The sequence below is a fragment of the Strix aluco genome, chromosome 2, assembly GCF_031877795.1.
Source record: "Strix aluco isolate bStrAlu1 chromosome 2, bStrAlu1.hap1, whole genome shotgun sequence".
Lineage (NCBI taxonomy): Eukaryota > Metazoa > Chordata > Aves > Strigiformes > Strigidae > Strix > Strix aluco.
Window position 1 is genome coordinate 21,570,292 of NC_133932.1, and position 20,643 is coordinate 21,590,934.

At 36.8% G+C, this 20,643-nt stretch overlaps 1 protein-coding gene across 5 annotated transcripts in view; it reads right to left on the bottom strand.

Moving 5' to 3' along the window:
* Positions 1-1,729: 1,729 nt before the first annotated feature.
* Positions 1,730-20,643, bottom strand: part of CADM2 (cell adhesion molecule 2) — a 690,911-nt gene continuing 671,997 nt past the window's right edge. For 4 of the 5 annotated variants that reach the window (XM_074813369.1, XM_074813378.1, XM_074813355.1 and 1 more), the window contains 2 exons: positions 10,872-10,997; positions 1,730-9,306 (listed from right to left, as the gene is read on the bottom strand). In XM_074813369.1, coding sequence (XP_074669470.1) covers positions 9,188-9,306; positions 10,872-10,997 — 245 coding nt within the window. In that variant the 3' untranslated portion in view covers positions 1,730-9,187. The remainder of the gene's footprint in view (positions 9,307-10,871; positions 10,998-20,643) is intronic. The other variant, XR_012621748.1, reaches the window with a different exon arrangement.

Here is a 20,643-nt window from a genome sequence, read left to right on the forward strand (position 1 = left end):
CTAGGGCAAGTAAGTAGCTCAGAGCTAATCAAAAGTGCCCTCCTATGGCTCAGGATGTTGCCAATTGCTTGAAGCAAAACCAGAAGGCAAGGTACTATGACTCTTTTGTCAAGCAAGGAATCATGTTCATTATCCCCACCTGATCATCTCTTGAGTTTCACTAATTGCACTTACCTTTACCTTATACTTACCAACAGAGATTGGCCAGGTGTTGCACTATAACACTACTTTTGAAAAAGTGTGTGTAACTTCATATAGGTGCCTGATAACTATTAAAAGGGCTAGGTAGATTCTCACATCAGTGTATAATGCCATGACAATCTGGTACAGAGAGTCTGTATTCAATGAAATTATTCTTAGTATTCAGTGAAATTTCAAGCTGCCTTTACAGTTTAAAAGAAATTATGTTTGTTTCCCCTTACAGTATTCCTATTGCAAAAGAAACCCAACCAACCAAACCAAATTAAACAAACCCAAACCAAATTAAACCAAAAACCCAGACAAAAAGGGATCCTTGTCTTTTATTGCTACAGAAGGTGGGGAGGAGAGCAGGTATTTTGTTGGCTATTGATGAAGGAGATCCCTTGCTGGCGTTTATAGATTTAGAAGTCTTTAATTTAAAAGCAATCATGAAAGGGACATGCCAGGTTAAGAATCTACTCTTGGCCAGGGAAGGGCACAGAGCAGAGTGCAGTTACCTTTGGGGAAACTTTTGGCTGATGAAGGAAAACAGGACAGTACCGAAAGAATTACAGCTTGAATGCAAAAAACTGTAAATCCAGTGGTGGACTGTGTCATTTGCTGGACTAGGTCATTTTCCTTGGGTACACTGTAGATTTCCAGCACACTTTGCCCTAAATCATGGACATATGACTTTGAGGATCATGTAGAAATCTGCACTGTTGCTGTACTTAAAAAGAATGTTACTGTATATTAAATATTGCTTAAGGGGACATATTTTCATTTAGTGAAAAGCAGTAATAAAGATAAGAATAAATCTTCTGAATACAACAGGTCTGTACATTTATCAAATGCATGCTTAGCTTAGGTCACAGGAAAGCTCTGCCATCAGAGATGTGCGACAGAACTGGGATATCCTCCCCACAGAGGTACCAAACTCTTATTAGTGTCTCTCTCTGTATCTGGGACTTGTTTCTTTATCATAAACACTGACCATCTCAGAATTTCCTCTTCCCTGTGTCATTTGTCTCTCTCCCTTTGAGACCAGTGGCCTTCTTGCCCTTTATAACATCAACTCAAGCATGATAAGTGGTATAGAAAATCTTGCATGAATTCTCTAGCTCCTTCAAGAGGGCTAAGCCACCACTTAAGTCCCACAGGCTTAAATGCTTTTTCGGCACTTGACCTCTTCATAAGGATGAATTTCTCTTACAGTGAGGACAGCATCCAAAAGTTGTTACTTTGTCAGCCAGAAAAAACTGTAAAGCAATACATAGTAAATAGTACATAAACATAAAATATAATACTAGAATGTATAATTATCTGTAAAATGCTAGTGTCTCAGATTATTTTCTTGGATAACTGCTTAGAATCTCAGAATTAATATTTAGAGAAGTATATAATTAAAACACTTAGATACTAGAATACTAGAAAAAGCAAAATCTGCTCAGTGAACAGTCTGTGTGTACAGCCACTGGTCTAAATCAACTCCACTGCCAAACTGGCAAGCACCAGGAAATATATTAAAAGAATAGACAATTCAGAAATGTCCAACAGATAACTAAAATTGAAATTTTATTTTTTTCAATAATATTCATCAGACAATTTTCTGACAAGACTTCTCTGAAAGATGAAGTGCAAATGGGAACCCTGTAAGAATGTTTAGAAGAATTGTACATGACATTTTTTAAGCGCCACTAAGTACACATTGAATACTTTGTAAGTATATAGGCATAGCAACATGCAAGTGTCATGTACCCAACATTACAATATGCATTTTGTCTGCTTAAAGTTACTAATGAGGAAATTAAATTAAGTGAATCTGTCTCATCAGCAGTGCAATATGTTTAATTCCCATGGATTTTGTTTACAGGTTTGTGGTTGTATTTCTGAACCATTCAGATATCTCCTTCCCAAGGCCATAAACTGCCAGTGTAAGAGCAGATCACACTGGAGTTCCTAGGAGAATACACTTACACTGACTATGAATAGATGAAGTTGTTATAGTCCTTTCACAAATTATACCTTATTATTTATTCTAGCAAACTTCCTGCTGAACTGAAGGTTTTTTGTAGTTATAAAATATCTAGGCTAAAAGTAAAGGATGCACAAGGATTGCTTTATAATTCTGTTGGAAAAGAGCTAAACAGCAACTCAAACGTGCATTAAGGACTTGAGCCTTGTTTTTCGAAATCAATAGGCGTATTGTACCCAACTTTTATGGAAGCAAGACATATATGAATCCAGTAATCCATGAGTTTACTCTCTTGGCTTACTGTTTAGGCAGAAGCAGATGATTGTAGGTCATATTTGCATATTTCTGTGGAAGCTATATAGGGGTATAAGCAAATCCGCTTTCACTGAAAAAGGACATGTACAACTGCATGTTTACTAACATTAATCAATATGCATAGAAAGGAGAGAAAGAGGGAGTGATAAAGAATTCAGTCCAGCAATTAAAGATTTTCCTCCTCTTCACAATCAACATAAACCGTTGATCATCATTATTATTTTCTTTGCAAGTTATTACTTTAAAACCCCTCCTTTTGAACCTATTATGAAAACCCTTCAATGATTTCATTGTAGAGTAAGACTAAGAAAATTAGTATGTTTGGAAGAAAATAGCATCAGTGATTTTCAGCACTATGCATAAGGGCAGGGTAAGGCTGTCTGTAGTTTGTGCTGAAATGTGAGATCAGAGCTCACACATGAAACACTGCTGGCTTGACCCTGAACACAGGGAAAGTGCTAAAGTGCTGACCCCAACAGGCTTGGCTTTGCACCTGAAATCTTAAAAAAAAAGAGGAAATACAAATCCTTGAACTTTTCTTTAATAGTAACAAAGACTGCTCCTTTTAGAGAGACTTTTTTTCCTACCTCCTTTCCAATTAGACTGCTGCGTTTAGCCCATCAGAGAATAAATGACTTAAGACACAGAATATGGAGGGCAGACCTATAGTAAACACAGAGGCCATGAAGAATTTTTTTTTTTTGCCATCTACTGAGACGCTCTGGAAGCCCCTAGTACTGTAGAGTCATCATATTGGCTCCACACTGTCTTCTGTCTGGTTGTGAGTACATTAAACATTGGTGAAGAAAATGAACATGGCTTGGCAACAAGATGATTCCTAGATGCTGGAAGAATTCCCTGAAGGGCTGCTGGAAGCGCACAAAGCTTAGAGCATCCTGAGGATGTGGAGTGACGGAAGTGTGCTGTTAAACCATGTTTGTACCCTTATTTCCTCCTGAGTTAAAACAAGTGCAGAGTGCTGGGTTAGATTCATCAGTAGCAAGAAGGAACTGTGCTAGCTTCTGTTAATGCCAAGTAGACAACTCCCATTTGCCTTAGAGGTACTAGGTCCACTCTGTAAAACCCCGTAGGAAGTCCTACTCTTGATAAGAGTTTCTACTCTGCTCTGTTGACATCAAAGGCTGCTCTATCCATTTAACTTTCTCTTATTGTTTGCAATAGTCCTTCCCTGTCCCCCATGCATTGAGTGGTTTAAATGTAAACATGCCCTGGCAATAGTATGTTTAAATAAGTACGAGACATGTCAGAATATCTCAACAGTATTGGTATTGCATATTTAATTCAAAAGCTTGCATGTGCTTTTAAAAGTTTCTCTTCAAACCTGCATGCCTTACTGGAAAGACTTGTGTTGCAGTTGGATTGCACATAATTATCTAGTGCTGACTAAATATTGATGTGTTATAGCAGTTTATTTTTAAGCTGTTTGGGATTAATCCCCAGCCAGTGTAAATTGGCCCACATTTAAGGCAACAGAGTGAAGCTGATTTATACCAGCTGAGGCTGTGTCCTTATGCCCTGTTAAAAGCTCACACTATCCCAAAATTAGTAAAGAACAGGGCAAGAATTATGAACCCAGGCAATATTTTCTATTTTTAACAGAAAAAAAATTACAGTGATCTCTTTTCAAGACTACACCAAAGATTCAGTAGTATTTAAAATGTATACAAATCTCTCATAGCTAGTATTTAGACTAAGAGGTAGATGTCATATTCTAGGAATAGTATAGTGTGGAATGATGCTAATGGCAGTTGCTAAATACATCTATTTTTCTGTTACACAGGACACAAAGGGGGGTTATAGCAATGGCAACCACAAGAATGTTTTCTTTTCTTCTTTTGCTATTCTATGTTATCTGTCTTTCGGTGTATTCCTTCTGGAAGGGTAGGACGGAAATGTGGTGAGAAGTAAAAAGATCAGTAATACAAAACTTCACGTTTACAAAACATTAGCTTTATCATTAAAGGCATCCTCTGTACTTTGATGGAAGCATTTTGTACTTACAATTTAAGATTACCTGGCGTTACTGAGCAAGTAGTGGAAATTCCAGGTGAGGTGATTCAGCAAAATAGGGGTCAGAAGAATGCAGATCTCTCTCTCTCTCTCTCTCTCTCTCTCTCTTTCTCTGTTGTTCATGCTAAAAATACCAGGGCATATGGCAGCATATTTCAGCATCTTAACATACTAGGCTCCCTTGAGGACAAAAAAAAAGAGGAAACTTGTGCTGTTGAGCCAGAAATAGATTACAGAACAGTGTTGCCAGACACACAGAGTGCTGGCAGCAAAGCCACTAGCGGAATCAGTGTCTTACTTTGCCTAAAGGTGTTTCAGTGATATTTAATGGGCCTCAAAGAAATGGAAAGCAAAGCTAGTGAGAATGAGGAGCGGTATAAGCATTTTTATAAATTAGTTATCACTGTAAGTAGAGGAATTATACATATTGCATCAGGATATCCACTGCTTGTATATGTACCTTCTGAATTTTCCTTGTGACTTTTAGGGGTCATTCCCCTGCTTGAATTAATCAAAATGCATATTATAATTACACGGTTTTCCAATATCCATACACAGCAAGTACAAGATACTTACATGTAAGTACACTGTATTTACCTATATTTTTGCATAGTTTTTAGTGTGTACTTTGTGCCACTTAATAAAAAGCATTACTCTTTATTTTTGTCGCTGTTGTTTTTCTCTATTAGACATCTTATTCAATTAAAGTTGAAGTAGCTGGATTTTTGGTATATTCATCACAGATTACCAGTTCCTAGGAGTGTAGAGATTAGACACTTGGAGGACTCTGGGTAAGCGGTGGGGGAAGCTGCAGTGTGAACATGAAGTTTTAAATCACCTCCTTAATTAAGAAATACAATATCAGATTTATGGTGCTAATTTAATAAACTTACCTTTAATCTGAATGGAATTGTAAAGGTAAGAACTCCATTTTCCTTTTGGTAACACTTTACAATAAGTGGCACTAAATTACACTATAACTGCTATGTTACAGGGAATTACATGTAACTACACTGTAACTGTTGAAATAGCTACTGTACATGTGCGTACATGGTAACTTCAGTGCTGTTACAATCATGAATTACATAATTACAGATGATTCTGTCCTTTCTTTTCATTGAAATAGTCATATATATATTATACCATAATGAAAATACACAAGATGTTAACTTTCATGTCTTATTTAGAAAAGTTGGTTTTCTTCATGTATTCCTTTATAGAGGGAGTCTCAGTGCAAGACGAACCATCCTTAAGTAATGTGGAAACTCTTTAAAGTGTTCTAGCTTAAATTCTGAGCCTCAAGTTAAACATCAGGTTCCTTAAACTGTTTCTTGGTTTGTCAGATGACGCTAAAAGAGGGAGAGGATGCACCCCTTGTCTTCTGATGCACCGCTTTCTTGTTCAAATCATGAGAATGTTCTTGAAGCATTAAAAAAAAAAAAAATCTACATCAGAAAGTTTAAAAATAATCAGCAATCAACACTGTAAACAGTACACTGGCAGAAACTAGCTACCTGGTCTTGAGAAAACTACTCTGCAAGTGAGCGTGGGAGAGGATGTCACATACATTTTAGTGAGGGTGGTTCCCATTCAGAGCCTCCATTTTACGCATTCTCCGATATCTCACACAATAATAAAAGCGGTATTTCAGAATGGGATCTTGGACAGAGGGACTGACAACTGACTTTTAGCCTACTGAATGCCATTAGTGTTGAGCCATGGTTCTGCTTACAAAAAAGAGGGATGCCTCTTTACACCTAGTGTAGTAATTCAAACCCCTGAAGACCAGACAGCCGTGCAAAGTGCTGTCCAGGTAGAATGCTCAGTGTGGGGTTTTTCACACCTGCTTTGTGCAGATGCAAGGGACATCACCAGGTGCAAGATAATGGAAGATCAACAGCATTAAAAATGAGCACATGTGAGAAGTTTTAATTCAAAACCAATGAAATAACCTATTTTAACAGTACAATTTTTGCAAATTTTAACTTTTTGCAAAGTTTAACTGCTGTTTCTATGCCACTGGAGAAAATGATTTGAAATGGTTACCCCAAGGGCAATCCTGTTTTTGAAGGTCCTACACGACCTTGGGTGGGTAATGGTTCAAGTAACAACCCTACTATTCAAGCAAGCTGGAGTTAGGAAGAATGAAAAAAGGCGTAAACACCACGCTGGTGGGGAATTCCACTTGAGCAAATAAGGCCCTCATCCAGGGAAGCACTTATTTTTAAGCATATGAATAGTGCCTTACAGTCCAATGGAACTTCTCTGACGCCTGAAGCTGAGCTCGTGCTTAAATGCTTAGCTGAACTGGGCCCCAGGTTCTGAAATAAAACCCTGTCGTATGTGATACTGTACTGTAGCTAATGTAACTTACTGTTGTGACAAGAACCCATATTTTTGGTATTAAACTGAACGACTTCCTTTGCCAGCCTTTTACATGTGTATGTTTTGAAAGACATGAATATCTTGTAAACCTATACTAGTTTTCAATGTGTCTAGTAGCACCTACCTGGTTCTCTCAAACTACCATATTATATTAACATATTATTGCATTTTTCCACAGATGGGTATGGAGTGAACTGTAAAAACAAGCATGCAATCACATCAATGCAGACTTATTTCTTTAAAATGTCATACTGTATATGATTTATTATGTTAACACTCAACCACATCATATTATTTATGTCTGTATATTTTGAAAAAAAGTGCTGCTTTGATTGACGTCACCCTTCTTTCTTAGAAATTAACAAGATAAATGTTTCAACAAAAACAATTAAAATACTCTAATATTGTCCTTAAAAGGTTTATACTCTTCTGATAAATAATCTGACACAGCACCTTTATCTTCCATTTTACCATACTACATGATGTCATACTTCAAACTCTCCCTTCCCACACAAAAATAAAATCCCAGAAGAAAGTCCTTTACAGCAGACCATCATGCTTTTAGGCTTCACAAGTACAGCAACCAGAGAGAAACACTCTTTTGTCAAAGGTGCAAAACTTAGGAGCAAGAAAAGCTCCAGCTAGACTAACTTGCGTTCTCCAGTGTAGAATCACTTCCAAGAGCTGTTACGGCAACCTTTTTATTTCATTGGAAGAGGATATAAGCCAATGGGCTTACAGTGTTTTGTTGTCATATTTAAGAGCATGTGATTTTTCAGCTGTCAATTACACAAAAAATTTCAGAAATAATCCAAACAGAGACTTTCACTGTGGAGCTAAAAGCATGGCAGGAATTCTCTATCATTCACGGTGACATAAGTTTGTACCTCACAAAATGCATAGACAGGAATTTAATATAAAGAATTAGTCCATTTACTGTATACACAAAACATATATCTTTTGTTTTAACACTTCTATTTTTTTCTTTTTTTTTTTTTTTTCTTTTTTCTTTTTTTTGGCAAACCAACATAGAGAAGCAGCTCTGGAACTGCCAAATCAAAATTTGAGAATTTTAGCAACTCAATAGTATTTTTTAAGGATAGTAATCAAATGTGGTTGTAATTTAAAACCTGAGGCTGTGCACTGCTTGTTAGCTTAAAACTACCTTTCCATATAACATTGTGCTTCCATTGTATAACAAAGAAAAAATTAACAAGAACTAGAAAAGTTTGCTGCTGAACAGTGCTAGGACATACAGACAAAAAAATACTAATACATGTTATCTACTCAGAATATTGATTTGAGTCATATCTAAAGGGATATAATGGACATTAGAAAATGCTTACTTGTGACTGACTTAGCTACTGCCAAAAAAGTTAAATATGTATCAAATAATGTTTAATTGAATTTATTATATGCACTATATACAGATACTAAAATGCCTTGCAGTTGTGCCCCATGAACACTTCAAATTTGAGTAGGCAGGTGAGTTCATGTGAAGCAAATAAATTATAAAACCAGAAATTACTCATAAAGTTCTCTAATCTTTGCAATCTCAAAAAGCAGTAAAAGGGCCGGAAAAATTTGTTTCAAATGAAGCACTATTATCTAACTTTGCAGAATCTGTATAGCTATTCAGCATGTTTTTACCACTGAAACATGGCACTGTTGTCAAGGTACCATTTAAAACATAACATAACAAAACAAAAAATTCAGTGGACTTTTTTTCCACCAAATCCTGGCGTACAAGAAACTATACTAAAAAGATTTCAGTTTGTGTTTCCTAGGGCATATGTTTCAAAAACAAGTTGCTTTTTGAACTACAGATAGACATGTATAAAACATTTTTTGTAAACCTCTAATCTGAGACTTAACATTTTATGTAAGTAGATTAGGTCCTTACCTAATAGTATTTGTTATGAATATTGTTCTATGACACACTAGTAGGGACATGATAAAAGAAAACTGAAAAAGAAGAAAGCTGCATAACATTTAAAAATGTAGAAAACTTGGATTAAGATGATGATTAACATTGTTAAGGCTGTATATTCAAGCACTGTATGTTAAGAGAGCAGTGGATATGAATTTTAGGCAATAAGAAATGTCCTGCTTTACGCATGATGCTGTAATTATAGAATGATGATGTCAACAGCTGATTGTTGGCATAAACTGGCTACTTATAGCAGGTATGCGAGTTAATAAAGATAGCAGAAGATGGCAGAAATGAATTCTGAGAAATGATAGCCAGTTTTCTCCAGCAGTCAGCCTGATAAGTAAAACTCCAAGATTCTAGCTCTGCATCTAAATGAAATACTCTTTTTTCTCCTCTGCATTGACTTGGCTGCCTTCTGCATTGATAATGGCTGTGTCGGCATCAGGTGCATCTTCAGCTCCTTTTGCTTCATTTGTTAAATATGTTCCTACAGGAATCAGTACAAGAGAAAAGGAAAAAAAAAAAAGATTAGGTTTTTTTTTAGCTTTAAACTGCATTATAGGAAGTACATTTCTAACAATGCTCCAATTAATACATGAACGGACAAATATTTTTACACAATTTTAGTATACATCATACAGGTATGCTCAACTTTCTAATTTGTCTAAGAAATATTTATAGTATTAATACTGATAATGCACATACACAAATTCCAGTATATCCCCAATAAATTAAGGAAATCTTTAAATAAAAATCCACTTTATCTAACTGCAGTAATATGTAATATATTTTGCAATTATAGAATAAGTGATAAAATCTTGGTTATTTCATTGAACAGCTACCCATAAAAAAACAAATGAACTCTGAAGACTTAGTTATTCATAAATGCTTTTTTTTTTAAAAAAAAATGGTCACTGATTATTTTTGTGTTTCTATTTTTTCTCGATCGTATCTATAGTCATTTCCAAGAATTACAAAACTGAGGTAGTTTTATTAATTGAACCTACTCAAATTATGCTATCACAGATATTTCCATGTTCAGGATATGAATAAAAAGAATTGTGTACAATAGTGAACTTTCCCTTTGTGAAAAGCATTGTTTATGTTGGCATAAGATGTGTAACTGTACATTCAGTAATGTAAAACAAAAGAGATACACTTTCTCTGGACTATTAAAAAGATCTTGATTTTCCCACACACAGTCCAATCAAATTAAAAATATGTTTTTATCAGTTTATGTCTGCTAGCCATATGATTTTCCTATCTAAAATGAGATTTAATGAGATAATATAAACACTTCATTTTTCTTCATTTTTCTTTTCTTTTTGGGGGGGTGGGTAGAGAATCAACCGAATTTTAGTAATAGGTCTACAAGCCATTCAGAGGTTAAATCTCAAGAAATTATTTTGAAATTAACTAGGTCAAAATAGAATCATAGAGAAGCTTAGTCAGAAGTTGGTGTCACTCCAACCCTGTTATCTGTAATGGTGGGGGGATTGAAAATGAGGGGACTAGAATTCTTAAGGTGAAATCTCTGAATAAAGTAAAGCTTGGCCCAAGAATGAACCCCTTATTCCCCTGGGATCATTGGTGAAAGAGTCACTGATCTGAAAACTCACCACCAGCTTCTAATATTATATTTTCAATACATACTAAAAGTATTAGCACATTTTATTGAAATTAAAAATGTTGTTCACTCAATATATATATATATATGTTCTGCTGAATTGATATACCAGTTAAAACCATGAGATCGTGTAATCAAATGTCTAGATATAAGGGCCAAAACCAAGGGGCAATCTTAACTCTTAGTCTCTCTAAATCACCGACTTATGAGATGACCTTGGGCATGTAACTAGATGTCCTTTGCCTTAGCCAGTCCACTGGAAATCTGAGTAAAATTCACAGGGACTTCACTTGTGACTGGACTGTGAACTGAGCTTTCTTGTCCAAATCATTTAGTAGATGAGAAAGGCAAAAGGGAACAGCATTCCCAGGTGAAATCATGCCTTGCTTCCAAAAGTGACTGAAATTCCACTAAATCTGTCCTACCTTTATGTCTTGCCAGGTATCGACCAAGGAGAATTATAGAACATAGTGTTACAAAGACAACTACAGCCACTATTCCTCCTATAAGAGCATGGTCAGGTCCGGTCTGTCCAGCCAAAGCATTTGGATCTAGAGGAAGAAACAAAAGGCAAAAGTGGTCCTACACAGGCAAAAATTGACAGGAAAATTCACAACACCAAGTTTTATACTGAACATCCTGAAAATAGGGCATTTCCCTCTTTAATATTCAGCATGGTTATTCCCACTTTTACTACCAGTATCTTATCAACAACATAGCGCTGCTTGTATTCCCAGATTGTTAAAGCCCTGAGGACATCACAGTTATGAAAAATATTACCTTATTCTTCTTTGGCAGAGGTTATTAAATGGGAAAGGTTTCTGGTTTTGTCCTCGTCACTTTACAACTGAAAACCTGGCCATAGCTATTTATAGAAGGGAAAACAAGGAACTGAGAATTGGGGATCAGATAGCATCAGCAGAATAGTGTCTGCATAATACATAATTTATAGAACTGATTCTCAGTGGGGAACCCTTACATATATTCTCTTCCTCTCATTCCTATCCTATTGCAGATAAAGTGCAGTCATGCCAAGTTCCTCTGCACATGGCTGAGTCTGCATGAATTTGGTCAGATAAAGGTATCAGGCAACCTGAAAGATCATCGTTCAGTGTCTAGTGTCAGTTTGTGGATTTACTTTGAATACTTGATTAACACCCAATGTGAGCAAGCTATAATAGATATAACAATGTATTAGCAGGTTCATTTAACTGACTCTGTGCAGAGTGCTAGGAGTACTGCCAGATTCAAGCTTTCTGTCCTGGTCATTTGCCTGTTCTGTTGCCTGGTGCTTCACAAAAGTTGCAAAGAGGCAACCCTGGGAAATGGCACTACTTAGAGGTGAGTAATTCTTTGGAGCTTTTGAACAATGAACCAGCTGCCTGTGACTGTTGACTCACCTGAAATATGCAAAAGAAGGTAAAAAATCAATCTAAGGATCATGATAAGATTTCTATTTTAATGAAAATGCCTCTGCTATGAAGTAATGGTAATTCTCTGGAGATGGTATTAGCATGTACTGTATGTTGCAATCAGTCTACTTTCACTGCTTCAAGGGCATTTCCCTTGTAGGAGCTGTTTATATTCTACAAATAGTTTGCAAACAACTTATTTGCTTTGCAAAAGGGAAAGGCAGGAAAAATATTAACACAGAAAAGATGGCAAGTCTGTAAAAATGACAGAAGGGCCTCTGATAATGCCAAGGAGGTGTGATTTCATAATTACATTCTGCTGACCAGGATCATTGTATAAATATATCTACATACACAGAAGTGTACATATATATAACGTTATACAGATGAAATAAAAGAATCACGTTTTCCCCTCCTTTTGTAAACTGTCAGGCATACTGAAACTACATTTTCAGGTTTGCTGGAGCAGAGTGGTATGGCCACTGTTACAGATACAGTTCTGCTCTTAACAGTACTGAACCTGTCAGGCATGGCTTTGTCACTTATTGGTGGCCTTCTGAGCTCCCACATCTTTCTCTTCTGGCTGCTAAGAGGACTTAGGGGAAGATGGTCACAGCATTTTGGTGGACATGATGGCAAATAGTAGGTATTAGCCTCAAAAAAACTAGAAACATCTTATAAAGTCAGCCGTGCCTGCCCCCTCCCCTGTCTCCATGAACCTCTTGGCATGGTGCTACTGTTGGTGGCACCACTCTGGGTACACAGAATCAGTCCAAGGGGGCATCGGCTCTATTTTGGTAATTAGGATTGTCAGCCTGCTTGAGCCATCTAGCAAATTCCTCCTTCTGTGGTACCTGTAGCAACTTAAGGCCTGTTGCCTTAAACCTCCTCCCTGCAGTAAAAAGGGAGAACCCATTTGGGCACTAAGGAGCACCAGTGTCCCCAAGTGCTGTGTGTGACCTGCAGGAGATGCTCTTCCCCAACACTGGGCCAGGAGCAGCATGAACATCTTTCCCCACTAAAAGCTAACTCCTGCTAGTATACTAGTAGTAAAATTAAAGAATGCAAGGAGATATTTTAAGGGATAATATACTTCCTGGTGCAGAGTATAATCCAGAGAAGGGTTAGCACAGAACTTTATCTAGAGGCATTTTTTCAAAGCTGATTGCAGTGTACAGCCTCAGCTCAATACCCAGATTTACAACGTATCGCCTCTGTGAGCTTTAATAAATGTTAGAGATAAAAATCCTCACAATACACAGAAATGAGTATGCCTCTGTGTTTGCATCCTCAGGTGACTTCGTATCTATAGCTACTCACTCCTCTGACATACCTGATGTGACTACATGAAGTGACCTAAAGCCAGCATAAATATAAGGTTTCCACCTATTAGTGAGGATTAATGAGATTCTACTGCTGCTATAGGTTGAAATACTCAACTTTAAATTAATTTAGGTATCCACTGGAATGCAAAGGTAGTATTGTATTTCTGCTATAATCTCTTAACCATAGTATCAAAGCCAGATTATATTGATAAGTATTGCTAGACAAGTTTATCCATGAAAAAACTTGTACATGACCTATTAGCATTATATTACCACTGAACAATTTACTTGTTAAAAAGAAAAAAGGAAAGGAAGGAGAGGAAGGAAGACATGGAAGGGAAGGACATAAAGAAAGATCCTCAAAAGACGCCAACATTTTCTTGGGAAACAAGCATTCTTTCATCTCAAAATGAAAACCTGTACAACATAAACAATATTCTGAACAGGAAGTGCACCTCATAGAAATACTCTCCTCATAGAAAAAGAATATTAGCATTAAATATAAATATGCTCTACATTATGCATACAGAGTAACGCACTATACTTTTGCCTTTCATGAAATGACCTAAGCCCCATGAGTGAGTTATAGATCTGGGGCTATCTATCATCATATAAATAATTACTGTGTCAAAATGTGTCTGAACAGTATCTGAAAGATAGAAATACAAGGATGTGGAAACTATGCCATTTTGTATTTTAGGTATTTATACAGTGACATGTATAATTACCGAAGCATTCTGGGCATTCGTATTCGCAACTCCCATTAAAGTTCCTGAAAGTACTAAGTGTGTATTTGGATGCTGACCACACTGCAGTTTGCTTTCCAAAAAATAGAACAGTATTCAGATTATTTTTAGATTCCCATTATAAGCTTCATGGGCTTTACCAGGTAAGTCCTACCCTGCCACACACAAAACTCCAGCAAATTAAATCTTAAGTATGCAACTGTCCAATAAATACTTATAATCCACCTTTCTATTAAAAAAGATATAAATCATTCTGTTCCTCTTTTAAATACAGACTCTTTTTTACCATGTGAGCACAGGCAGCTACAGTAGTCATAGCCTAGAACAGGGAAATTAAAATTTTGTAATCAGAATATATCCTCTTCAAAGATCAGTTCTTTTTCTGTTTATTTCATCCTTTCATGAGACTAAGGAAATCTTATAGCAAAATAATGACACAAAAGCTCATAATTCTCTTTTATTTGTTTTTCTCCTAAATTTAGGAAGCCTCTTCAAAATACTGATTCAGTGATGCTGTGAAGTTGCACCCATTTTCAACTTCTGGGATTTGCCCACTACTGTTTGTTCACAAACCTGCAGAAATAATGACTAAGAGGGAAAAAATGTATCATTCATTAAGAAATGAAACATATCAGATAAATCTTTGACCTATTAAATAAGTTGATATGTGCTTTTTATGACCTGATGACAAAGTTTCAGTGTAGAAGATTTTTATAAGAATTCACAGGTTAGTTAAGCAGGGAAATTTTGGAACAGTTTTTCATGCTTTTGCATAAAGTATATGTTAATTATTCATCTAATTTCATTTTCTTCCTGCATAAGTTTCCTTCTTATTTATGCATAGTTGACTTGACTGTGCAGGCTGCAGGAAAGGGTCAGATAACCCTTTACTGAGCAAAGGGAGAACAAGCACATTTGTGAATGCTGAAATGGCATATTTTGAGGAATATATGCTCAGGTAGACCCCTTTATTGCAGAACTTTATCAACATGTATTTTTGGCTCAGATGCTGAGGTTTTAAAAATATCACTCTGAGCATGAGATGTACCCAGGTTTGAGGCATCCAAAATAATTTGTTTTGACCATTTCTACTAAAAGAAAAATTGGAAATAAAGGGCCTAATTTGCTGTGGTGTTTAAATAGCATTCACAAAATGAAGACATACTAAGCAGATGTATTATTCATAAATTACTGTTCCTTAAGTCTGGGAGAAGAACAGGGATGTCCCATTTCTCAGAAAAGTTCTGAAACCACCAGCCTACAGTCACTTTTACTGATTTAATGAATAATCAATTGCTGAGGCAAAATAGAACCTTGCAGCAAGGGATCCTGAGGCATGGCTCCATGTTACAGTTTATGTGGCAAAAAATCTGTTCATGTGACTCCTCCTTCTTTCCCCATATACAGGGACCTGTTATCACTCCCAGTACAACTTGACAATACTTCATACTTTTGTGAAAGCAATTGTTTGAAGAGCCTGGCTCAAAATCAGATCAGTAAAGCAATGGGCATTTTAGGGTGGGGGAACCCCAAAATCACAAAAATTAAACAAATTGCTCTGCCATGTTTGAAGGGCTGTTGAATTGTTGCAAATGAGGGCAGGGTGAAAATGAGTGGTGGGAGCCAGTGAACATTTCTGGAGAAAATCTAGCAAGGAACCACACATCATGAGATATCTAAGCCTGCACTACTTTTAAGTGCCTTAGCCAGAGGAGAGCAAACTGCAAAAGCTATGGGAAGCAAGTAGTTTTGGGCTTTGTGAAGGCCACCCGTAAATATAAGTTAAATTAGAAATATTGAAACTTCTCTGCATTTCAGCTTAATCTCCTAAGGAGAGATAGCTTGTGTGATCATGCTCTTTCACTCTGTCCAAATTACTTAAGAACCATGAATCCATTACAATGAGTTTTAAGACACAGTAAAGATCTCAAGATTATTTTTTCCTATAACCAACCTGAGACGACAGGTTGTTGCAGAAGCTCAGACCTTATTAGATATCAGAGAACCTATAGGAAGGGTGCCTTTAGAAAAAACCTAACAGAGACAAAAGCTTAAGTCAAAATTTGTGCCCAGGAATCATTTTTTCCTTAGAGGTTTCTCTCCATTGCAAGTACTTTGGTGTCCAATATGGCACAGATTCTGTTTAAAGCTTTTCACGTGGTTAGGTGGCATCTATAACATCTGAGCCCTTCCCACCTCACCTTTTCCCCTTCCCTCCATACCCACTAATGTTGCTTCTCTTCCTTCATGTCTCATAACAGGTCAGCTCACACTGCAGTATTTGTATAATTCAGTTAAAAAGGCAGTCAACCATGAGGCACAATCTCATTGGAAATCTGAGAAAATGTCTTTCTGCAGCTGATGGAATAAACTTGGATTTTAAAATGTATTTAGGCTAAGAGAATTTGCCAGATTCAGCCATAGGGTCCACATAATTTTTAACTGTCCCACAAATGGAAGCTTTGGAAAAAAAAACCAACACCCCCCCCCCCCCCCCCCACGCCCCCGACCCTCAATGATTTGTCTAACATCAGTAGGAAAATAGACTAAAATAGGAATTTACTTACAATATGGATAGGAGGTAGGACTGAAGTGATAGCTGACAAGGTATTTGCTTTAGGAAAAGCGGCAGTAGTGCTGTCTGTGATAAAGGCTGGTAAGTTGAATTTACCCATTTTGGCATCTTAATTTGGACACCCCAGAGTTCAATTTCCCTTGCCTGGCCTGGAGTGCTGAAACAGGTACTTTTAATCTCATTTTGTAATATACTGCTAACCACTAAAATACATGTATGTGAAACTTGTGAAAGTATTGTTAAGGGGGAAAAGAAAGTTTCTGCACCTTCATTTAAATTGCAAAGAGTAGCTGCCCAAAGGGGCTGGTTGTGAAATTCACTGAAAATGTGTTTTGTTATTAAACATTTCTGAAGTTAAAATACGTGACAAGCTTCTTTCTTTTTCCTTCAGTGCCTGAAGCAAAGAAGAACAAAACTGTGTACTAATATACAGCATATATAAACCGGTACTTTAATAGTAGAACATCATCAACCATAGAGAAGACAGCCAGAAAAAAAGTTTACTTGTAAACCTTCAAAGGAATTGATAGCCTTTTCTTCCCACGTTACTGCAGTAGCACATTTGGCCCATTTTGCCTCTAAGTGGTTTTTTTCACAGTACTGAATTATACATACATTCCTATTAAGAAGAGCCCACATCCCAGAAGGATAAAAGTCCCACACTAATGTTTCAGCAGCTGAACCTACAGCTCCTTTTGAAGAGCATGTTCTTGTGAATCTAAGACTTCTTTCAGTGGAGAGAAAAACCCAAATGTCTTCTGATGTGAATTTGTAAGTAGGTGACCCTGGTCAAAGGTAAATAAAAGCATTACCCACACCTATTTATTTTGTAAATGTGTTTTTTGCTATGCTAATAAGAGAGCTGTATACCTACAATGTTAAGACGAAAAGATTAACAATATTTTTGAGGGTCCTTAGAGCCTTGTTCCAGATTTTGTGCCTTGTGTCATTGACAGAGGTTTTTTTTAAAGGTTGTTTTTGTTTTTGGTTTTTTTTTTTTTCTTCTCTTAATGCTGCTTTAAAAGCTCCATTTTCCTGAAGGAAACAGTTTTTCTAATTACAGTACATAAAAGACTTTTCTTATTGACAACACTATATTTTTGTCCATCAATAAACTCATTAATTGCTTCAGACTTTGTCTTAGGGAAAAATAACTAAAATTTGCAATTTTTTGCCTTCATCCCATTTTCTGTAGAGGATAATTAAGTCAGTTCAGGGTTTGGAGAAACGCTTGCAGCCTGTCCAGCTATAACTTCTGCCTACTGAAACAGGAGGCTGTAGGGAAAAAGACAACTGGCACAGATGACTGTAGAATTTCCCTGTGAAGTTTCTCTCCCTGAATAAGTCAACTGTGAGCTGCAGCAACAGGCAGGTGATACCTTAACTCTGCTTCCAGAATTTTAATTTTCATCTTCTTGTGAAATTCCAGAATGCTCAGTGCCTCCATTGCAGAAAACAAAAGAAAGCAGATAGAAGCTTGGAAACTTCAGTCTATTAGATACTTCAAAAAAATTAAAAAAAAAAAAAAATCAAGATGCATGACTTCCTACTTTGTGAGAAAACCCACATTTCATAAGTGTAATCTTTCTTCTGGTGACTTTGCATCAATAAATGTAGGAGGATCCCTGCTATTCTTGGTTTTCTTCATCACAAAAAGGACAGGCACCAGCTGGAGTAGGTGAGTAGGTGTGCGTGTGTACGCACAACTCCTTTTCCTGTCAACAGAAGTTAATTATCTGTACAAACAAGGAACCATTCTCTAATTAACACAGAGACTGGAGATGCCAATGTACTCTTCTGCTCCCTTCCTTGCAGTACCTTATAGTTGTGGTGTTTGGTTACTTCCTACAGACTTCAGTTTGCTAGAGAGAATATGAACATGATTGTGTAGGAAGGGAGCGTGGATCATGTGCTCAGCAGAGTTTTCTGAGCGTAGGCATCTATTGCTGCCTGCCATTGCAGGGGCTGGGGCCAGGCACTCAGATGGTGTCTGGCAGTCTGATCTTTCACATACCATGAGAAAGCAACACATTATCACCACAACGACACATCATGAACTATGGTGAGATTGCTAAAAGAGTAATCGCTCAAAGCATTTAAGAAAGTTATTCTGCTAAGCTTAAGGAAGTCCCAATTGCTTAAGCCTACTAGAAAGTAGTATAAATGTTTCCACGGTGACTTGTTTGCCACTTTGTTTTTATGCTATCTGTTATACAAACTCCCTCACAGATTGTTTCTCAGAGCTAATCAGTATGACTGGAGAGCTCAAATAATAAATACTAACTCAAGTAAGCAGTGCAAGAAAGGCGTGCTTTCAGCTGAGAAATGGTATGAAACAAATGGAGAGGTTCAGTCAAGTGCAGAGATAAAGACAAAGCTGTTCCTGATGGTAGAAGCTATGGAGGAGAAGGCCTTCTCACCAACAAAGCAGAGCCATAAGCATAAAGTTAGATGAGAACATGAATGGTTGTGTAAGTATCAGAGAGGCATGAACAGATTCACAGTTGCACAAGGTACATTGTACTGAATATGTTCATGAGAGTTTTAAAACCAAGAAGGGCAGCTTTAATTTAATTGAAGAACAGCTCTAATTAAAACTTACTCTGTGGTAGAAGAAAACCTATTGTTCAAATGAATTCTTTATGCTTGTCATACTAATTTCTTTTTACCAAATCAGATTAGAATAATTATAAGCCTATAATGACATCAAAACACCCCAGTAAACCAGCCACTTACAGCCAGAATCTGACACCTTATTCATGCTGAATAGCAATTTAATCTGTCGTGAGACTACTCAGTATGAGTAATTGTAACAGAATTTCCTCTTTGGCAGTTAATAGCATATTTTATCTGTCAATATATCTTTAGAAGATTAGCCAGGCATACTTGTGGTTAGGGTAACTTATCCAAAAGAGGCTGTTGACTGACCCAGCTCATCTCAGAAACAGAGATGTGAGAGACATTAGACAGTCTGTTGTAATGCACAGAGTGACAGAAGAGTAAATTATTAATAGGAAGGTGGGCACCTCTGTTAATATGTGAGGCATCTTTTACAGCTGTTTTAATTAGGGCATAAAATCTTACGTAAATTCTTTGGGACAATGGCAATATCCATTAGTGAAGTTTCTGACCAAGCAATAAAACTACCTTCAATTTGTTTGAATTTTTGCCGTGGTTTAACTGAATGCTATCCATTCTTTATGCCAACTCTCTACTAATGGAAACAACAATATTTTGCCCATTTAATAATGACATGCCTGATGGAATTCAATATCTTAACCAAATTCTCCTCTGGGAACATTAAGACTTTGTTGTTTTCAGATGCCTTGAAGTTAAATACCATCCAGCTATTAGTAAGAGACTGTTTGCTCATAATGCCATTGATTAGTAATGGATTTACTAAGAATAAGGTTGATCTTTGCTTTCCTAAAGGCTTTTTGCATTAATAAAAAAAAATAAAGCTACACAGTTTTTGGTTTATAGGCCTTTTTTTGAACTCAGCAGCATGCATTCATTTCCAGCAGCACTCATGATCTCTACTGTCAGCACCGCTAGCTGCAATACATCCGGATTCTACCAAGGGGGTCACATCCACACCAGTTTGCAACTGACAGATTCATTTCCTACCTTCTCTTGAGACAGCAGTGAGGACTGAAAAAATCAGAGGTCCACTGTAATTACTATGTATATTTCAGATTAAATAAATGTGATAAAAGCCTCCATCTGGCTGTTGATCAAACGTGCAGAGGCAGGCTGATTTTCAGTGACATATTACAATATGTCTCTTGTAACAGTCCCTAATGCCATCCTGTAAATTACTTACATTTGGGATTACTTGACTACGGCAGACAGAAATATTACTCACTGTTTAAGTGCTGCCTACTGGGAGTATGGGAGACGTGGCCTAATCTTAAAGTTGTTAAGCAAGACATTAAGAAATAATGGGGCCATGTTTATTTTACTAAATGCTGATTGTGCTTACACTATTTGAAGATGGCAAACTCAATTTAATAGTAGCCTGAGCCTGCTCCTGATGCTGGAAAGCTGTAAAAAGTCTAACGCTGGGGAAATAAGTGTAAGTGGTGCGCTGGAAGAGTTCTTGAGGAGAACTTTAAAAATCAGAAAAGTCCTGGAAAATA